A 19530-nucleotide genomic window follows, 5' to 3' on the forward strand; every position below is an offset into this window, starting at 1 on the left:
GGTTCAAGTCTTTATTTTGGAAGGAAGAGATGGAGCTGACCCTGGTCGGCCTCCAGTATTCGGGAAAAACGACGTTCGTCAACGTAATTGCCGTAAGTCTTACCTGCCAGCGATAGCTAACTTGCCTAATGCTAATAGCATTAGAGCTAATGATGGGAGAACGATGACGAGGAAGAAGTCGCTGCTTTACTCTGTGTTTTCGTGGATCAAACATCATGGAATATTAAACCACTGCGGTCCTACCCCCACAATATATGAATTTAAGTGAGAAAGCGTATCGTTACTTACTTGAAGTTTAATCATTTAGATGAGCTATTATGCTAAAGCTAAAGTGTATACTATACACTTTATTACATTATATCATTATTACTGTGCTGAAACAAAAAATATAAAGTTTCAATTCTAGGTTACAATTCAATTAAAAAACTGCCATGACAAAGATACTTTTAAAAACAAATATGATTAATTTTCTAAATGATGTAATTAATGTTTTTAATCTTGCTGATTTAGTCTGACGAAACCCTAATTGGAGTGATGGTTGATGAGATGAAGAGGCTGCTGAGGGAGCTGATGTCCAAATTTGTGCAAATGGATGTGATCAGGAAAGCTGAGGATATCCTAGATGTTGATTACAGGAACAAGGAGAACTGGCATGACACAGGCAACATAGCAGTATCACATGATACCAGACAATACATGGATCAAGTTGAAGACTATCTCTGATGCCACCAAAAAGAGGTTATTTGACAGTGTAGTTAATTTTTACACAAGTGTTGTGACCAAAATGAACTTGAAAAAAAATGGTTGCATTTTGTCTTAGCGATTGTCGCGCGCGCGTCATCGGGGTTGGCAAACAGAAATCTCCCTATTTGCAATTTCTACAACTTAACAGGTATGGTACTGAAAACAGCATATGAAGTAGTTTACACACAAAATGCTGCTCCTCATTTACCCACTAAAAGGCAGCAGCACTTTAACCCTTTGTTCCAAATGCCACATTTGATACATCTAAAATTTCATGATTTTGAGACTAATTTAGAATTTTGACATTTCTTTTTGGAAAAAAAAAAAAAAAAAAAAACAATGGATGCAAGTCAACACATGCATTTGCAGGTTCTATGAGAAAAAAAAACATGATTTAGCATGAGTTATAGATATTACAGCGCTTATTACACATATTCATTTTGACTTTTCGTTTTACAAATTTTTTTTAAAATGGTTTCATTAGGACGTTATTTTTCAAATTTTGGGATTCTCTGATAATTGCTTCATGTTGCAGGTATTGAAGGGCTACGCAACATTACCCGTGTGACCTATTACCGTATTGGCCCGAATATAAGACGACCCCGATTATAAGACGACCCCCTCTTTTTCAAGACTCAAGTTTGAAAAAAGACTTTTTGAACACCAAATTAATTTTTATACAGAAAATAATTACAATAAATCTGAAACAAATGATTATAACAATATATTTGAGAGAAAAGGCATTTAATTTCGCATTCAAAACTTAATATCTGAACATTTAAACATTTAACATTTAAATATGTAAACTAAAGTGCAATCAAATTCATAAATGAATGGCTTCTGGTTTTTGAAATATAAATAAGCCGGAGTCGCGTTCAGCATTCGATTCATTGATGACTGGCGCCATCCAGCGTCGTGAATGGGTATATGTCTAGGCCGCAGTTTTTTTTTTTAGTCAAACCTCTAGTCAAACCTTAGTTGAAGTTTACTAAAAATGTTTTTGTCTGCAAAATAAAAAAATAAAAAAATCCTCCAAAAACAAATATAGTGGGGCAAATAAGTATTTAGTCAACCACTAATTGTGCAAGTTCTTCCACTTGAAAATATTAGAGAGGCCTGTAATTGTCAACATGGGTAAACCTCAACCATGAGAGACAGATTGTGGAAAAAATACAGAATTCACATTGTTTGATTTTTAAATTATTTATTTGCAAATCGTGGTGGAAAATAAGTATTTGGTCAATACCAAAAGTTCATCTCAATACTTTGTTATGTACCCTTTGTTGGCAATAACGGAGGCCAAACATTTTCTGTAACTCTTCACAAGCTTTTCACACACTGTTGCTGGTATTTTGGCCCATTCCTCCATGCAGATCTCCTCTAGAGCAGTGATGTTTTGGGGCTGTCATTGGGCAACACGGACTTTCAACTCCCTCCACAGATTTTCTATGGGGTTGAGATCTGGAGACTGGCTAGGCCACTCCAAGACCTTGAAATGCTTCTTACGAAGCCACTTCTTTTTTGCCCTGGCTGTGTGTTTGGGATCATTGCCATGCTGAAAGACCCAGCCACACCTCATCTTCAATGCCCTTGCTGATGGAAGAAGATTTTCACTCAAAATCTCTTGATACATGGCCCCATTCATTCTTTCCTTTACACAGATCAGTCGTCCTGGTCCCTTTGTAGAAAAACAGCCCCAAATCATGATGTTTCCACTCCAATGCTTCACAGTGGGTATGGTGTTCTTCGGATGCAATTCAGTATTCTTTCTCCTCCAAACACGAAAACCTGTGTTTCTACCAAAAAGTTCTATTTTGGTTTCATCTGATCATAACACATCCTCTCAGTCCTCTTCTGGATCATCCAAATGCTCTCCAGCGAACCGCTGACGGGCCTGGACCTGTACTTTCTTCAGCAGGGGGACACGTCTGGCAGTGCAGGATTTGAGTCCCTGGCAGCGCATTGTGTTACTGATAGTAGCCTTTGTTACTGTGATCCCAGCTCTCTGTAGGTCATTAACTAGGTCCCCTCATGTGGTTCTGAGATTTTTGCTCACCGTTCTTGTTATCATTTTGACACCACGGGGTGAGATCTCGCATGGAGCCCCAGATTGAGGGAGATTATCAGTGGTCTTGTATGTCTTCCATTTTCTAATAATTGCTCCCACAGTTGATTTCTTTACACCAAGCGTTTTACCTATTGCAGATTCAGTCTTCCCAGCCTGGTGCAGGTCTACAATTTTGTCTCTGGTGTCCTTCGACAGCTCTTTGGTCTTGGCCATAGTGGAGTTTGGAGTGTGACTGACTGAGTTTGTGGACAGGTGTCTTTTATACCAATAATGAGTTAAAACAGGTGCCATTAATACAGGTAACGAGTGGACCCTCGTTAGACCTCGTTGGAAGAATTAGACCTCTTTGAGAGCCAGAAATCTTGCTTGTTTGTAGGTGACCAAATACGTATTTTCCACTCTAATTTGGAAATAAATTCTTTAAAAAATCAAAACAATGTGATTTTCTGTGTTTTTTCCACATTCTGTCTCTCATGGTTGAGGTTTACGTATGTTGACAATTACAGGCCTGTCTAATCTTTTCAAGTAGGAGAACTTGCACAATTGGTGGTTGACTAAATACTCATTTGCCCCACTGTACATCATCATGCACAGTTGTTTGCTTGCAAGTGTGTGTTTGAAGTATGATAGGGAACATCCCAAAGTATACTGACAGCCTACTGTTCAAAGCTGCTGCACATGACAGAAGGAGATTTAGGATGACTTTTTATATCCACTCAAGTCCCCTCATCCCACCATCTGACTGTCCCCCTATCTGTGCCACAAGATCCAGGATCATTAACTAGACTTGTGACTTGGCATGTGTTCCTTCATTATCTCACATAATGAATTGGTGCAGCGTGGATGCTGTGCTGCAAAATGTTTTTATTTGTATATGTTAATTTGCACCCGCATTGGCAACAATGTGCGTTTATCTTCCAGGTGTCTACCACCTGTACCTCAACACAAGACCAGGTATGTTTGGAGATGCATTTGCAATTACATGTGACAGTGCACTCACCAAGCCAAATGTCTGGATGGTTTTCAGTACAATTCCATAAAATCTGCATCACTGAAGAAAAGAAGCTCCATGCCGAGGTATCGTAGCCCCAACTGAGACACAGAAAGCATTCTTTTTCCAACAATAAAGAAACTTCATTTGAATGTCTAGAAGTAAAAGTGAAGAGCAAGTAATGGAGCAGGTGATGGAGCGCCACTACGACATCGACCTCACCTATATCACGGAGAGGATCATCTCGGTTTTCTTCATGCCAGAACTTGAGGAACTGCGATACCACAAGGAGCTACAGGAAATGGCCACCATGCTTAAATCCAAGCATCAAGACAAGTTCCTGGTTAGCCACAAAAACACACAGATATACTGCATATAGGCATGTGCCGGTATGAGATTTTGACGGTATGATAACCTTAAGCAAAAATACCAGTTTTACGGTATTGCAATTATAACTCTAATATGTGTTTTCTTGAGATGTGTGGGTTGATTTTTTTTTTTTTAATTCAACAGGATTTTAAAAAATGTTTTACAACATATTTGCAAATTGGAACATTACCATGAATATAATGTTAAAATAAATATAATAAAAAAATAAATAACTGAAATATTTTTCATAAAATTGAAATGAATAGAACTTATAGACTAAACCCACAGCCACAGCTCAAGTTGCTAAATATTAGAACAAAAATAATTATTTTCCATAAAAAAGAAAATGTTAAATATATATCGCAGGCACTTCACTGACTTTAAAGCTCCATCTCAACATTTTTCGAGACTTACCGGTACTCATTTTCTACATATTTCTCTGTCAGTCAAAGTTATGATGCAGGAATGTGAGTATGTTTACCTTGTCTGGGTTAATATACCACTACTACTATTAATATTAATTCAGTTGAATATTAATGGAGAGTGAGAGCAACAGACAGCCTGTTGTATGACTTGTATCATTATTTACACGTTATACACACGCACACACCCTCTCCCAACACAGAAAGTCGCCAGAGATTTTTAAAAAATAAATAAATAAATAAACACCACAGGCTGTGTAATGAAAATGTTATTTTGAACAGATGTTAACAATGACGAAATACTTTACAAAAGCACGCAAATAGAGAGAAAACTGGTTCGCAGTCTTGGCATGCTAACCACCCATGTTAACTCCTTTGCTCCCAGAAACGTACAGTGGGGAGAACAAGTATTTGATACACTGCAATGGGAAAACCCATTATTTAAATAAAAAAAAGTTAGTGAGAGAGAAGTCGGCCCGACCCGATCATAAATAATCACACATAAGTCGCTCCAGAGTATAAGACGCACCCTCTGCCAAACTACGAAAAAAAACTGCGACTTATAGTCCAAAAAAATACGGTAGCTAATACCGTACTACGGTATGACAGAAAATTTTAGTGGTGTTGAAATCGTGACGTTTTCATACTACGGTAAACCTTGAAACCAGAAACCAGAACATGCCTAATTGTATATATGCAACTCATTTATCTTACAGGCCAATTATCCTCATGAGTGTCGTGGGGGTGTTGGAGCCTATCGCAGCTAACTATAGGCAGTAGGAAGGGTACACCCTGAATTGGTTGGCAGGCAATCATAAGTCACAATGAGACAAACAACTATTCACGTCCACATAGACGGACCTACTATTCAGGTGAGGTAGGCGATCGCCTTAGGCCAGCAGCACCCCCCACTATTCATCATGTATAATTATGTCAGCATACCAAACAAACAAATAACAAAACGGAAAAAAAAATGCCATTTGAATGCTGCATATATATTATCTCTCCCGCACACACACACGCACTATCAGTCGTTTAGCTTCATTTTGCGCCGTTTTGCTTCGCTTAGCTCCGTTTAGCATCGCTTAGACCCGCTTAGCTGGCGAAACAATGCAGTACAGTTCCAATCAGTCATACAATAGCACTCAAGAGCTGGTTAACAGCATTTGCTAATGAAAATAAAATTAAATCTTTTAGTGAGACCACAAGCAATGATGAAGAATGGTTTTTTTTACGGAGTGTAAAGCTTTCGGTTAGTGGCTAAGCGAACGTACCTCCGGTGAACATTTCAAAATAAAAGCACGTCATGTTCGTCATATAAATAACAATTTCTGGAGTTAATCCCACATTCTTCAGAATGAATATTAAAATATGTTGAGTAAATACTACAGAATACAGATTATACACTAAGAATAGCTTTCAAATGACACTCTTTGTGATAAATATGATTGGCAATGAATAATTATTATAATTATTATTAAAGTTGCACTCATACCGATATCAGTATCGGCAGGGGGGCGCCGATCCGGCCCGAATTGGTAGTATCGGTATCGACGAGTACCAACATTTAGGGCGCGGATACCATGTACTGGCATCATTTGAACGCTAATATACTGTCTTCCCCACGTGAGCTAACTTCCCAAATCATTACATTTGTATGTCTTTGTCTCGAAATTACTAGTGATGCACGATAATACATTTTTCAACCGATATCGATAACCGATAATTTCCTGCCCCTTCCACCCGATAACCGATAATGTCACACCGATAATTCTATTCAAATATGTATGTAAAATTTTAAAGTATACAAAGATCAAATGTTACTGTGCAAAAATGTAATTTAGTGCTATTTTTTTCCACATCAAATGTGAACAAGTAGTAAATTCCAACATCTAAACAATGGCAATGACATTGTGTAATGGTAAGCTTTTGGCAACAATTACTTAGAGAGTAAACACCCAAGATGCACAAAAATGCCTTTAAAAGTAAGCCATTCCTAACATATATCACATTACTACACAAAAAAAAACACCTCCTTAAAACTAGCAGAATTGGACAAAACTGTTGATTGCGCACATTTGGAGGCTAAATCAAGTATATAATTATCGGATTGCATTATCGGTTGAATTTCGTTTTATCTGGATTATCTGTGTGACGTCATAATTGCCATTATCGGCCGATAATTATCGGTGACCGATATTATTGTGCATCTCTAGAAATTACCATACGAAATTTACACCTTCGTCTTCAATATTACGGACGTACACTACAACGCATATCCGCGATGTCACGCTGCTCATTTAACATGGTATTCACATACGATTAGCATGCGTAAGCTAACGCTAACTGTTGTAGAGCCGAAGGGATCAGAAAGGTTAAGGGGTGTCCAAACTTTTTGCAAAGGGGGCCAGATTTGGTGTGGTAAAAATGTGGGGGGCCAACCTTGGCTGACTTCCTTTACGTAGAACAATATATTTAAGCAAATTTTAGCAAGCCACTCTGTGTGTCACATTTGCTTAATTATTTTTTTTAATTAATAATTTCAACAATCTCGCAATTAGCCTTTGTGGCGTTTTCTTTTGACTCTCGGGCTCTTGTGAAATACTACTGCTGTAAAATTAAACTACCTTCAAGTTGCTTCAATTTGTCACTAGGTATCGTCCCTGTAATCTTGTCGTACATGTCAGCGTGTCATGTTTGGTAATATCGCCTCACATTGAACTCTTTAAAAACAGCGATGGTCTCTTTGCAAATGAGGCACAGTTGTTTGCGTATTTTAGTGAAGATATCATCAAATAGCAATCTAGATGTCCTATGATAGATCCCATGGCAACTCTCGCGCGCACACACTAGATATCATCAAATAGCAACCTAGATGTACTACATTAGATCCCATGCCATTAGCTGCGTGAGCCCAGAGCGACGCGTAGTCCATAGACTACATTGATTAAATAGAAACCGCCATGACTGAATAGAAGTTAAGCAGGCCAAATCAACCCATACCAGTGACCATAGATAATGCTGCAAATACTGTTAATTCAGTACATGTTACAGATGGACCACAAATAGGATGTTAAAAATATCTGCTAAGAGAGCTGCAGCAATCAACAGTGTGACCCACTTTACAAACAGTAAAGATTGTTCTCGGCACTTATATACAAAATTTCTTCAGATCAGTAAGAAGTAAGCACATAAATATTGTGCACTAAAATGCTTGTTTATATGATGGCACTGTTATTTTTGCTTGTTAGCAAAAAAAAAGTAAAAGAAAAAAATTATAATAACAGTTGTATTTTCTGTTTCAGAGCATTAAATGTATTGAATTGTGTCGAAAATCGTACTGAACCGTGACTTAACTGTATCGTTGCATCCATTATACGCACACACACACACACACACACACACACACACATATATATGTATATATATATATATATGTTTTTTTTTTTTTTTTTTTTTTTTGCAAACAGAGTGGTATCGGAATGGTATCGGTATCGGCCGATACTGCACAGCCAGGTATCTGTATCGGTATCGGGCCCAAAAAATGGTATCGGTGCAACACTAATTATTATACTATTATATATAGTAGTATACTATAATTTACTAATTTTTTTTCAAGAATTGTTTTCAATAATGTTGGAAAGGCAAAGTCAGTGTTCTGAATCTGTTTACTTTCCATTCTTTTGCACTAGTATATGCTATCAGCATTTAACCCCATTGTTTATTTGTGATTAATTATTGTTATTTATATGATTATTTGTAGTTTGACAAAGAATTTAAGTGTTCCAAAATGGTTTCGTGAATTAATAAGCGTCAACAAAAATTTCATTGCTAAATTAGTTTAAAAAGAAAAAAAAAATTATTAGATTGGTCGACTAATCGTAAAACTAGTCGGCTGACTAATCAGGAGAAAACTTGTCGTTTAAGACAGTCCTATTGTACCGGAACATATTTCTTTCACACCCTTCTCACCTTTTTAACCCTTGACCCATGAAGAGGGCCCCTGTATATGTTCGCCTTAGGGCCCAAAATTGCCAAGTCCGCCACTGCACGTACATTAAATCTACAGACAATTTGGAGAGTTCAGTCAGCCTACCATGCGTGTTTATGGGATGTGGGAGAAAACCCATGCAGAAACGTGGTGAACATGCAAACTCCACACAGGAAAATCGGGAGCCTGGGACTGAACCCTTGATATCAGAACTGTGAGAAAGACGTACTGGCCACTCATCAATATTAAACTCATACTTAAAAAACTAAATCCTCTCAAGATAATCTGTATAATATTATTAAATATAACCCTTAGCAAAGAAAATGCCAATCTGCTCAACACAAACACAATATTACAAAACACAATAATGTTCTAAAAACACTTGACTGGCTCATTTGAAAAATGAATAACAACTTACATAACCTTCAACAAAATGCATACACATTTTATAACAGATTTTTTAAAAGCCTTTCTTTGCTTTTTGCCTTCCTCTTTCAATTTTTATGTCATGTCTCTTTCACACTTGGTGCATTTGTGATGAATTACAAAACAATGCCATCAATTTTATACTAAAAATGCACTTAGTTTGAGTATTTAAACATCTAACACAAGAAGTGCTTTTTCATCAGTAGTGAATGTCATTCTGCACTCTCACAAAAACAAAGTCAAACATTACCAAAAAACTTGAAATTATGTAAAATTTATTGTTGCATTAGTTGTGCAGAACTTCAAAACCACGTTTAATTTTTGCTAAAGTCGCCTCTTGTATACAGCATAAGCTAGTATATTTTGGCTGTGAAAGTGTGTAAAACGGGAATAGTTACCGCAGAGTACTATTGTAACAGCATTTCTCTTCTATCCTGTAGCTTTTAAACTTATCAGAGAAGCGACATGACATCACAAGACTCATCCCAAAGGTACTATTTGAAAGCATAAGTCATTTAAAAGCCACGTTATAAAATTCAACTCCACTGATGTTGCAGGTTCAGGACTTCGGCTGGCCTGATCTCCACGCTCCACCTTTGGACAGGATCTGCACTGTATGTAAAGCCATGGAGACGTGGCTGAATGCTGATCCTAATAATGTAGCGGTTCTCCACTGTAAGGTATATGAAACCTGAACACTGCGCACAATGAATAGCTTCAGACAGACTCGTAGTTATGTTGTCATTTGCTCTGACAGGGAAACAAAGGGAAGACAGGTGTCATTGTGGCAGCTTATATGCACTACAGCAAGATATCAGCAGGGTAATTCATTTGGTTTATTATTACTGAAACAAGCTTCCTCTGAGAGAACAGGCCCCCGACAGTTGTAGTCGTAACAGGGGAAATATTTAATTAAAAGGGGACCTGTGATGGAAAATAGAAGATACATATTTTTATTGTTTGTTTGAAAATAGTTGAGATTCCGGTGTGCCTTCCCAGTTCCCATCTTTGTAGTGCTGCTCAACAGTTGCATACAATTCATTTTCAACATGAACTAGTCAGAGACTTCATAACCTATTGACATGACACGGGCAACGGGCAATTCGTAGGGGGCCTATTTTCAATAACTTCAAATATTTTCAAAACCAAAGCTGCTATCGACCTAAAGCCAAATCAGGCACCTACCTTAGCCATATGTGAGTCTCCATGAGCTATTATTGATAGAGTCAAAATAGAACCACTGACAGCAATGATTTAATTCACTTTAACACTGAAACTTCTGTCTTCTGAAAACTGTCTTATTCATTTTTTATATTAAATTTCAAATCCGAGTTGGCACTAACTTGTTCGCTAAACTCACTTAAATGTTGGTACTGGGTTGGTGTTCCCAACCCATCAAAAGTGGCATTCGCGTAATGTTACAAACGGCCGCAAAAGTAGCGATTCCAAAGTAAACAGCAAAAACTTTCTATAAAGAAAGTAATATGTACTTACTTTTGTTAATGGGCGCACACGAAGGAAAGTTCTCCTCACACACATCCTACCATGTGGCTGTGCTCAACTCGACTGGACACTGCTCTCTCACCGTTAACGTCTTGCCCGTACTTTTAAGTGTTTTTTCACTAGTATCAGCGACGAGCGTGTTCACAATAACATTCATGAGACAGAAATGTGATGCGTTCAATTCACGTTCACCTAAAATATGAACGTTTTCATGAACGATCGTTCATTGAACGCATTCATGCACAACACTGCAGATAGGGTGATTATTACATTCGTCGGTTGGACTTTGGGGAATTAAATTGAATGAATTAAAAATGTTTCTGCCCCCATAGTGCAGACCAGGCGCTCACCACACTGGCCATGAGAAAGTTTTGCGAGGATAAGGTTTCTTCCTCTCTTCAGCCTTCTCAAAACAGGTCTGTCTCACACACACAAAGCACACAGAAATTTGCACAAATTTGACAGTCTATGACCAATTTGTTTAGCTGGATTTTCTCATGCAGTTCAATTCCAAAGAGTTGAATGCAAGTGCAGTTGAGATGCAATTGTTTTCATCTAATTGGTTGTTATGAATTACTTATTGATACTAGACGAGAAAATTTTACACACAATAAGTCGACTTTGTTTGAGTTTCTTTTGTGTTATAATTATTGTACACATGAATCAGACAGAAAATGTATACACCATTCAATATTCCATCAATATTTTACATTTCTGTTATCAATTTCTCCTCAACTCCTCTCTTCAGGTACATCTACTACTTTGGTGGTCTGCTGTCAGGTGCTATAAAAATGAATAGCAGTCCTCTCTTCCTCCATCAGATTCTTATACCATCAACGCCCACTTTTCAAACAGGAGGTCAGTTTCATGCAGTGTTGTTTTTGGCAGTCCTTTTAATTTTCGTCTTAGTCTTTTGGAAGACAATACTTGTTAGTCTTTGTCATATTTTAGTTATCTCAAAATGTGTTTGTCTTCGTCTAGTTTTTGTTGACGAAAATTCAAGACTAATTTCGTCTAGTTTTTGTTGACGTTTAATAAAAGTGTTTTTGTCAGTAAATGAAAAAAAAGAAAAATGGATAAATTACCCACCAGGATGCCACGAACTGTATGTAAAAAAAGCTTCCTGAGAGTTTAAGAGGACGTTCGCCGTTAACAATAGCCTGATGCTAATGCGAATGTGAATGCTATGCTAACGCTACGAGTTATATTTAGTGTGTGATGATCACTCAGCACAGAGAGTTTAAGAGGACGCTCGCCGTTAACAATAGACTGATGCTAACGTGAACGTAAATGCTATGCTAAGAGTTACATTTATTGTGTGACGACTCAGCACAGAACTTTAACCCCTTAATGCCTGCAACATGAAGCAATTGTCAGAGAATCCCAAAACTTAAAAAATAAGGTCCTAATGGTATATAATGGCTTTTTTCAAACTTGTACAAAAAGACAAATCTAAATGAATATGTGTAATAAGCGCTCTAATATCTATGAACCTAGCTAAATCCAGATTTTTTTTTCTGTCATGGAACCTGCAGATGCATGTTTTCACTTGCATCCATCAGTTTTTTTGTTTTTTTAATTTCAAAATTCTAAATTAGTCTCAAAATAATGAAATTCTGACTGTATCAAATGTGATACACTAGGCCAGAAGGGGTTAAAGGCTAAAGCAACACTGCATATTCTCTCTTCTTGCCAAGAAAAGAAGACTAGTCTTAGCGTGTGTATCTCAAAACAGGTAATGGGAAGACTGGAGATGACACTAGAGGGTGAATTGGAGGGGAGGCACAGCACGTCACATGAGTGACACAACCAGACACACATTGTGAATATGTGACTAAAACTATGGCGCATTTTCATCTCGTTCTCATCTCGTCAGACGAAAACTGGCATTTGTGTCGTTACAGTGCCCTCCATAATTATTGGCACCCCTGAAAAAGATGTGTTTTTTAGCTTCTAATATATATTTTTTTATTCAAATAATACGGGACCTTAATGGAAAAAAAGAGAAAAATCCAACCTTCAATCTCTTCAAGCTCAATCTTGGTCTCATCTGACTAAAGCACACGGTCCCAGTTGAAGCCTGGGACCATGTGTATTTTTGTGTGAGACCAAGATTGAGCTTTTTGGCAACAAACACTCTAAGTGGGTCTGGCGTGCCACGAAAGATGCGGATGCTGAAAAGCACCTCATACCCACTGTGAAGTATGGGGGTGGGTCAGTGATGCTGTGGGGCTGTTTCGCTTCCAAAGGCCCTGGGAACCTTGTTAGGGTGCATGGCATCATGAATGCTTTGAAATACCAGGACATTTTAAATGAAAATCTGTTGTCCTCTGCACGAAAGCTGAAGATGGGTGGTCACTGGGTCTTTCAGCAAGACAATGACCCTAAACATATGGCCAAATCTACACAGAAATGGTTGTGAAGACACAAAATCAAGCTCCTCCCATGGCCATCTCAGTCCCCAGACCTTGTTTTGTTGGCAAAAGGGGGTTGTACAAAGTATTAACACCAGGGGTGCTAATAATTGTGACACACATTATTTGATGTCAAATAATTTTTTCTTTAAGTGGGATTTTTTCCCAACTGAATGAATGCACTTGTATTGAAGGTTGGATTTTTCTCCTTTTTTCATTAAGGCCCCATATTATTTGAATAATAAAAAAAATTATTAGAAGCTAAAATACACATCTTTTTCAGGGGTGCCAATAATTATGGAGGGCACTGTATGTTTTAATCTCCCAAGACACATTTTTAGCTCGATATCGTCTGGTCATCGTCATGAAAAAATTGTTTGTCGACGAAATGTTTTCGTTATAGTCATCTTTGACGAAAACAACACTGGTTTCATGTCTACAAAATTTTACAATAATAGCTTGCTTTTCTTCAATGTAGATTGGTGAAACTATATGTTAATGATGTTCTTTTTGCAGGTTACTTTCCATTTCTGAAAATCTACCAATCACTACAGTTGATCTACACCTCCTGTGTCTAGTTGAGTAGTCACTAATCTCGTTGTTGCACATGTTCTCAGTTTACCTCAACCCCTCTTTCACACAGAGGTTTCCTTTACTGGCCACGGTCTGTGTTTAGATGGCAGCTGCCCTACTGCTTATGTTCAAGTTTACATTGTTTACCTATGATTTACTTGACCGACGTGTATTTATTGGGGTCATGCATCTTTGTAATCAAACACTTATTGGTACTGTGTGTTTCCAGTGACACACAGACCTCTAGGTCCAGGAAGCTGTGTGTGACGATGGAACCAGCATTATTGTTAAAGGGGGACATTATGGTAAGAAGCAAACACAGAATTAAACTGCTTATTTGCAAATTGCTTATATGCAGTGTACAGTAAATCCATTCAAGAGTTCTACTCCTTTTCTATATTTTCAATCACATTTTTCATTTCCTGTAGGTGTAATGGTCAGGTGGTGCATAACCAATATGCCTATTGTATAGAGTAGATTTGAGACAAAATGTCGTTTGGCGGTATATCACAATACAAGATGTCAAGATACGCTTCGATGAAAAAAAAAAATGATCGCGATATACAGTCATGTGAAAAAATTAGGACACTAACAAGTTTGTTCATATAGATATTTAATATATATTTTAACAATGTTGAGATATTCAAGCAATAGAACTAAACAATTAAAACTGAAAAAAAAAATTTTTTTAATAACTTTCTCTAAAATTTCATTTTAAGTCAATGCAATTTCTGTTGAGGTATAAATTAGGACACCCCCACATTCAATCCCACTTAAAATGGCTAAAATCACACACAGGTGTATCACATCAGGTGCACATGATTAGCTATTGCCAGCTAGGTAATAGCTAGGTATGTAGCTACCTAGCTAGATTATTAGCTAGGTAGCTCAAGGAGGTTTGCGTGATTTAAACCTCACATTTAGTTTGGTGTACCCCTGACTATTGAAGTGAGAGAAAACACCATAGTGAAATCAAAGGAGCTGTTTGAGGCCTTCAAAAAGAAGATTGTAGATGCTTATGGTAATTCAAAAGCTCTCAAAAGAATATAAAATAAGCCATTTCACTGACCGGAAAATAGTCTACAAGTGGAGGACATTCAAAACAACTGCCAACATGCCCAGGTCTGGCCATCCAAGCAAATTCACCCTGAGAGCAGACAGCAAGATGCTAAAAGAAGTCTCCAAGAACCCTAAAATGTCGTCATGGGACTTACAACCGGCTCTTGCTACTGTTGATGTGAAAGTGCATTCCTCTACAATCAGAAAGAGACTTCACAAGTTTAACCTCCATTGGAAGGTGTGCAAAGAGGAAACATTTGCTCTCCAAGAAGACCATGAAGGCCAGACTGAAGTTTGCCAGAGTGAATATAGACAAAGACCAGGACTTCTGGAATAATGTTCTTTGGACAGATGAATCTAAAATTGAATTATTTGGACACCAGAACAGAGGACATGTTTGGCGTAAACCCAATACAGCATTCCAGGAAAAGAACCTCATGCCAACTTTGAAGCATGGAGGTGGAAGTGTCATGGTTTGGGGATGCTTCGCTGCAGCAGGACCTGGCCAGCTCACCATCATAGAATCCACCATGAATTCTATCATGTATCAGAGGGTGCTTGAAGAACATGTGCACCTAACTTTTTCCTCAGTTAGAATTTGCATTTTTGTTGATATATTTGGTTTCGTGAGTAAAACAATGTGAATTAAAATCAATTACTTTTCCAGAGATCAAGAAAAACAAGATCAGACATTGATATGTGAAAATTTCTGGATAAAGAATTGAATATTTAATGGGGTGTCCTAATTTTTTCGCATGACTGTATACTAGATGCATTGCCACATGATTTGAGCAAAATGCCCCGTTAGAAGTTTACCCTTTATTAACCTTTTCATACCAGGTCAAGTGCTATCATCGACGCAGCCAAGCAGCAGAGAGAGAGGTAGTGTTCAGGATCCAGTTTCACACGTGCACCATTCATGGTACCCAGCTGTGGTTTGGCAAGAAGGACCTTGATGTAGCCTGCACAGGTAAATGAATGGAAGTGTAGTTTGAGACTAAAATGGATTAATGTTCAACTTTTGGAATAGGGAAGTGTCATGAATATGACTGAATGTTATGGATGTCATTAAAGGGCAGGTCTCTAAGACCAAGATTCTTTATACTTTACGATGGTAAACTTTCTGCAATTTTAGCTATTTTCGCCCAAAAGTTATCGTCGCCTAATTTTGAGTCTCATCCCTAGTTAAAACACTTGATGATCTGACTTAAGCAGGAAGGTTGGGGCTCCGATCGCGCGTCGCCCCGCAGCGGCTCCTCGCCGTTCTCCTGCCTCCGCTTGCCCTTTCTTTTCTGCCTGGGTATCCGCCCTGCGCTCCGCCGCGGGTCGCTGGCTGGGCGCCAGTGTATCAGCTGGAACACCTGCTCCGGCGGGGGACCCTGTCCTGCCATGGGGCTTAGTGGGCCGCTGGGGTTCCCGTAGCGTGGTCTGCTGGTTGGGGGGGGGGGGGGGGGGGGGGGCTGTGCTTCGTGGGCTGAGTGGGCCGACGGGGGTAGGATGGGGCGTGGGGTTGGTGGTGCGTCCCCTCTTCCCTGAGGGCCGGTTGACGGGATCCCAGGGGGGTGACAATGGCTCCTTTGCTGGGCTGTGGGTGGGGGCCGTGGCCCTGGGTTGGCGCCTGCGCAGCGTCTCCGTGGCTGTTGCGTGTTTGGTGAGGCTTGCATGCGGCTGGATGTGATTGGGCGCACTCGGGTGGGGGGTCCCGATGCCGGGACTGGCGGTGGGGCGGCGTAGGGTCGGTTGCCAACGGGCTTACACTCACAATGGATTCACACGATTACTGGGTTCTGGATCACAGAACTGATTTGTGTACACTCTACCCCTCCCAATCACTTAGCTTATTGACTTCCCCTCCCCCCTTTCCTTCTTTCCCTGGTCAACAGGCGCCCCACATGGTGTCAACCGGAAATACATCTAGCTCACGATAGCACCAACATATTAATAGTTAGTGTAGGCGATCAATTTATTTCTTGTTGTTGAGTTTCTTTTCTTGTGTTTCTTTTCTTCTGTTCGCCCATAAACCCTTCCTGTTCGCTGCTTTGTCATAATAAACGAGATATGTTGAATGATCACAATGGGAGTATGTCATACTCTCAATGTGAAACATTAAAACTGTTCAGACCAACCAGACACTTAGACTTCCATTCTCCGGGTCAAACAGCTAAACATGTTTATCCATTCATATTCATGACAGGTGTCATGTCATGATTACGACAGACTTATGATAAGCATTCAAAGAAAGTGTTACCAATTTTTTTTCAGATTTTTTGCACATGGGCATAATTTATTACTAGTCTTGCTTGTCACAGCCTTTTGTGGTGCTTTTTTTCTGGTATCAATGTGGTGCCTGTTTACAATGTCTAAATTATAGAACTTCTAAATTAAAGTAATTCAATTGCCTTTTAAGAGATTAACAATACCTTTAAGTTTTGATTCTTTGTGACATTGTCAGTAGTCTAAATTTAAAACTATGATAGCAGATATTTTTGACATTGTGTTTACAAGTGTATCTTTTTATAGATGACAGGTTCCCTTGTGATGCTGCAGTGGAGTTTATCTTTTCTAGCAGGCCAGAAAAAATAAATGGTGAATATTTCCAGTTTCTCAAGTCATGAGTATCTTTTATGCATTTTTTCTTTTACTTACTACACTTTCATGTCTACTTTTCAAGAAAACCAGAAGACAGACACTTCCATCAAAGCAAACTTTGACATCTCAGATCCAGTGGTTAGATGGGATTCTTATGAGAACTTAAACCTGCACCATCAAGACAGCCCAGGATGTAAGATGGCTGTAAATCGTATCCCATGTCGATTCATTGACATAATTTAATCACAATGTAAATACAGGTAGTCCCCGGGTTACCAATAAATTCCGTTCGTAGGGTGGCGATGTAACCTGCATTTCTGCGTAAATCGGAATTAACCATTTAAGTACCTCTAAATACAAAATAACTGTCCAAAAACATGTGTTATACATCATGATAATAAGATAAAGTAAAAAACATGATACTATGCAGTACGTTGTTTTAACTGCCGTTATATTGAATAACTATTCGGGCTTTAAATAAAAAAACAAAAACAAAAAAACTATTCGGTCTCTACTTGTGAGTGAGTCGCTTTGCTGAGAGAAAAGTGCGCTGTGGAAAGAGTAGGGAAGCAAGAGAGGGGGGATATCATGGTCGCTCAGGTCGCCTCTCCGCCGTCCGAGCTAAAAAAAAAAACAGGACTCACAAGAGGAGTCGGCGCCGGGAGAGAAGCGGCAGCAGCAGCAGCACGAGAACACAGAAGTGGGAAGCAGTGTTGTTTTCATCAACAATGACGATAACGAAAATATTTTGTCAACGAACAATTTTTTTCATGACGACGATGTGACGCGCTGAAAACGTGTCTTGGGAGACTAAAACATAACAAGATGGATGCCAGTTGTCATCTGACGACACAAAAACGAGATGAAAAATCGCCATAGTTTCTGTTATAAATTCACAATGTGTGATATTTTCTTATTTTATGTGTAGTTAGAACGCATTTAGCTGTGTTTGGTCGTGTCACTCATGTGACGTGCTGCGACCCCATCATCATGAATATGGCGATGTCCTTGTAGACTCTACAGCAGGGCTCTCCAAACCGGTCCTTGAGGGCCGCTGTGGGTCCTGGTTTTTGTTCATACTGATCAAGCACAGACCTTTTAACCAATGAGGTTTCTACTAAAACAAGCAGCACCTGACTGCAATCAACTGATTACACTTATAAAACACCAGATTGGTGAAAAGATATGGTTGTGTTTTGTTGGAGTGAAATCCTGCACCCACTGCAGCCCTATGTCGAATAGTTTGGACACCACTGCTCTACAGTTATGTGCTCAACTGTCATGTTCATTTGAAGTTGTTGGAAACCTTTTATTTATTTATTCATGGACTAAAGCTTTTGAAGTTCATAGACGAAACCATTTTGAGAATTGTTGACTAAAACTAGACGAAGATGAAGACATGAAATTGAAATGACTACAATATGACTAAGACTAATAAGTATTTTCGTCCGAAAGACTTAAGACTAAGACAAAAATTTGATTCGCTGCACAGCCTTCCAACGCGTACACACGCACTCCTGAAGCACTCTCTTACAGGCCCGGAGTGACTAATCGGGAGCTTCTGGACGATTCCAGAAGGGCCGGCTGGCCAGATGGGCCGGTCCGGGTTTTATTAAAAAAAAAAAAAAAATTTACACTGTTATCATTTTTTGTTTGGTATTTATTTATGACAGTGTCACTGAGTATAACTTACATTCTGTTACCGCTGTCCCTGTGGGCCGTCTTAAAAAAAAAAAAAAAAAAAACTATTATTTTTTTTTTCCCAGACTCATCCTCACGTGTGCAGACGAAAAATACAGCATGCAGCTCCGCCCCCTAATTGTAGTCTGTATTGAGCCAAATTAGCTGCTATCTCGGTGCTCGGATGGATAAAAAGACCAAGGGTGGCGCTGAAAATTAAGAATTAAAAAGAGAAAAGCACTCGTGAAAGAATCGGCAAAATGTGCGAAATTTTTTTCATGCAACGATCTTGCGGCCTCAAACTACAGAGGATTACAACGAAAGTGGTAAGGCCAGATGGCGAATAAAATGCAACTTGCACCGTGTGATACGACAATATGTAATTGTGGAAACTTTGGCTTCTTGTAGCACCTCACAAGGGATATGTAGCAGCAAGCATTAGCCATAATGAACACACCACAGGTGCAGAGCTGGAAGGTAGGATTGCCATGTCGTTCAGCGAGTGAACATTAGAATGAATATATTCAATTACGTGGCGTTTTTAAAGTGGAAATGGAAAATGGATAATAGTATCATTAGAAGTTGTTACAATGTGCAATTATTTTTCATATTGTTATGTTGCTATGTTTGTTTTATCTGTAAGCACTCATTTTGTTAATATTTGATGTTGCAGAAAAGGTCTTATTTATTCATTTATTTTA

General features: G+C 38.8%; 1 protein-coding gene across 6 annotated transcripts in view; it reads left to right on the forward strand.

Annotated features, from left to right (window-relative positions):
* The window catches only part of LOC130921250 (tensin-2-like), a 125874-nt gene that overhangs the window by 73739 nt on the left and 32605 nt on the right, over positions 1-19530 (forward strand). For all 6 annotated transcript variants that reach the window (XM_057844901.1, XM_057844900.1, XM_057844903.1 and 3 more), the window contains 13 exons: positions 3734-3766; positions 3840-3889; positions 3963-4146; positions 9452-9502; positions 9569-9691; positions 9769-9833; positions 10847-10930; positions 11263-11372; positions 13445-13505; positions 13731-13806; positions 15401-15530; positions 17081-17146; positions 17232-17342. In XM_057844901.1, the coding sequence (XP_057700884.1) occupies positions 3734-3766; positions 3840-3889; positions 3963-4146; positions 9452-9502; positions 9569-9691; positions 9769-9833; positions 10847-10930; positions 11263-11372; positions 13445-13505; positions 13731-13806; positions 15401-15530; positions 17081-17146; positions 17232-17342 (1144 nt within the window). The remainder of the gene's footprint in view (positions 1-3733; positions 3767-3839; positions 3890-3962; positions 4147-9451; positions 9503-9568; positions 9692-9768; positions 9834-10846; positions 10931-11262; positions 11373-13444; positions 13506-13730; positions 13807-15400; positions 15531-17080; positions 17147-17231; positions 17343-19530) is intronic.

The sequence above is a fragment of the Corythoichthys intestinalis genome, chromosome 9 (assembly GCF_030265065.1).
Source record: "Corythoichthys intestinalis isolate RoL2023-P3 chromosome 9, ASM3026506v1, whole genome shotgun sequence".
NCBI classification, from domain to species: Eukaryota; Metazoa; Chordata; class Actinopteri; order Syngnathiformes; family Syngnathidae; genus Corythoichthys; species Corythoichthys intestinalis.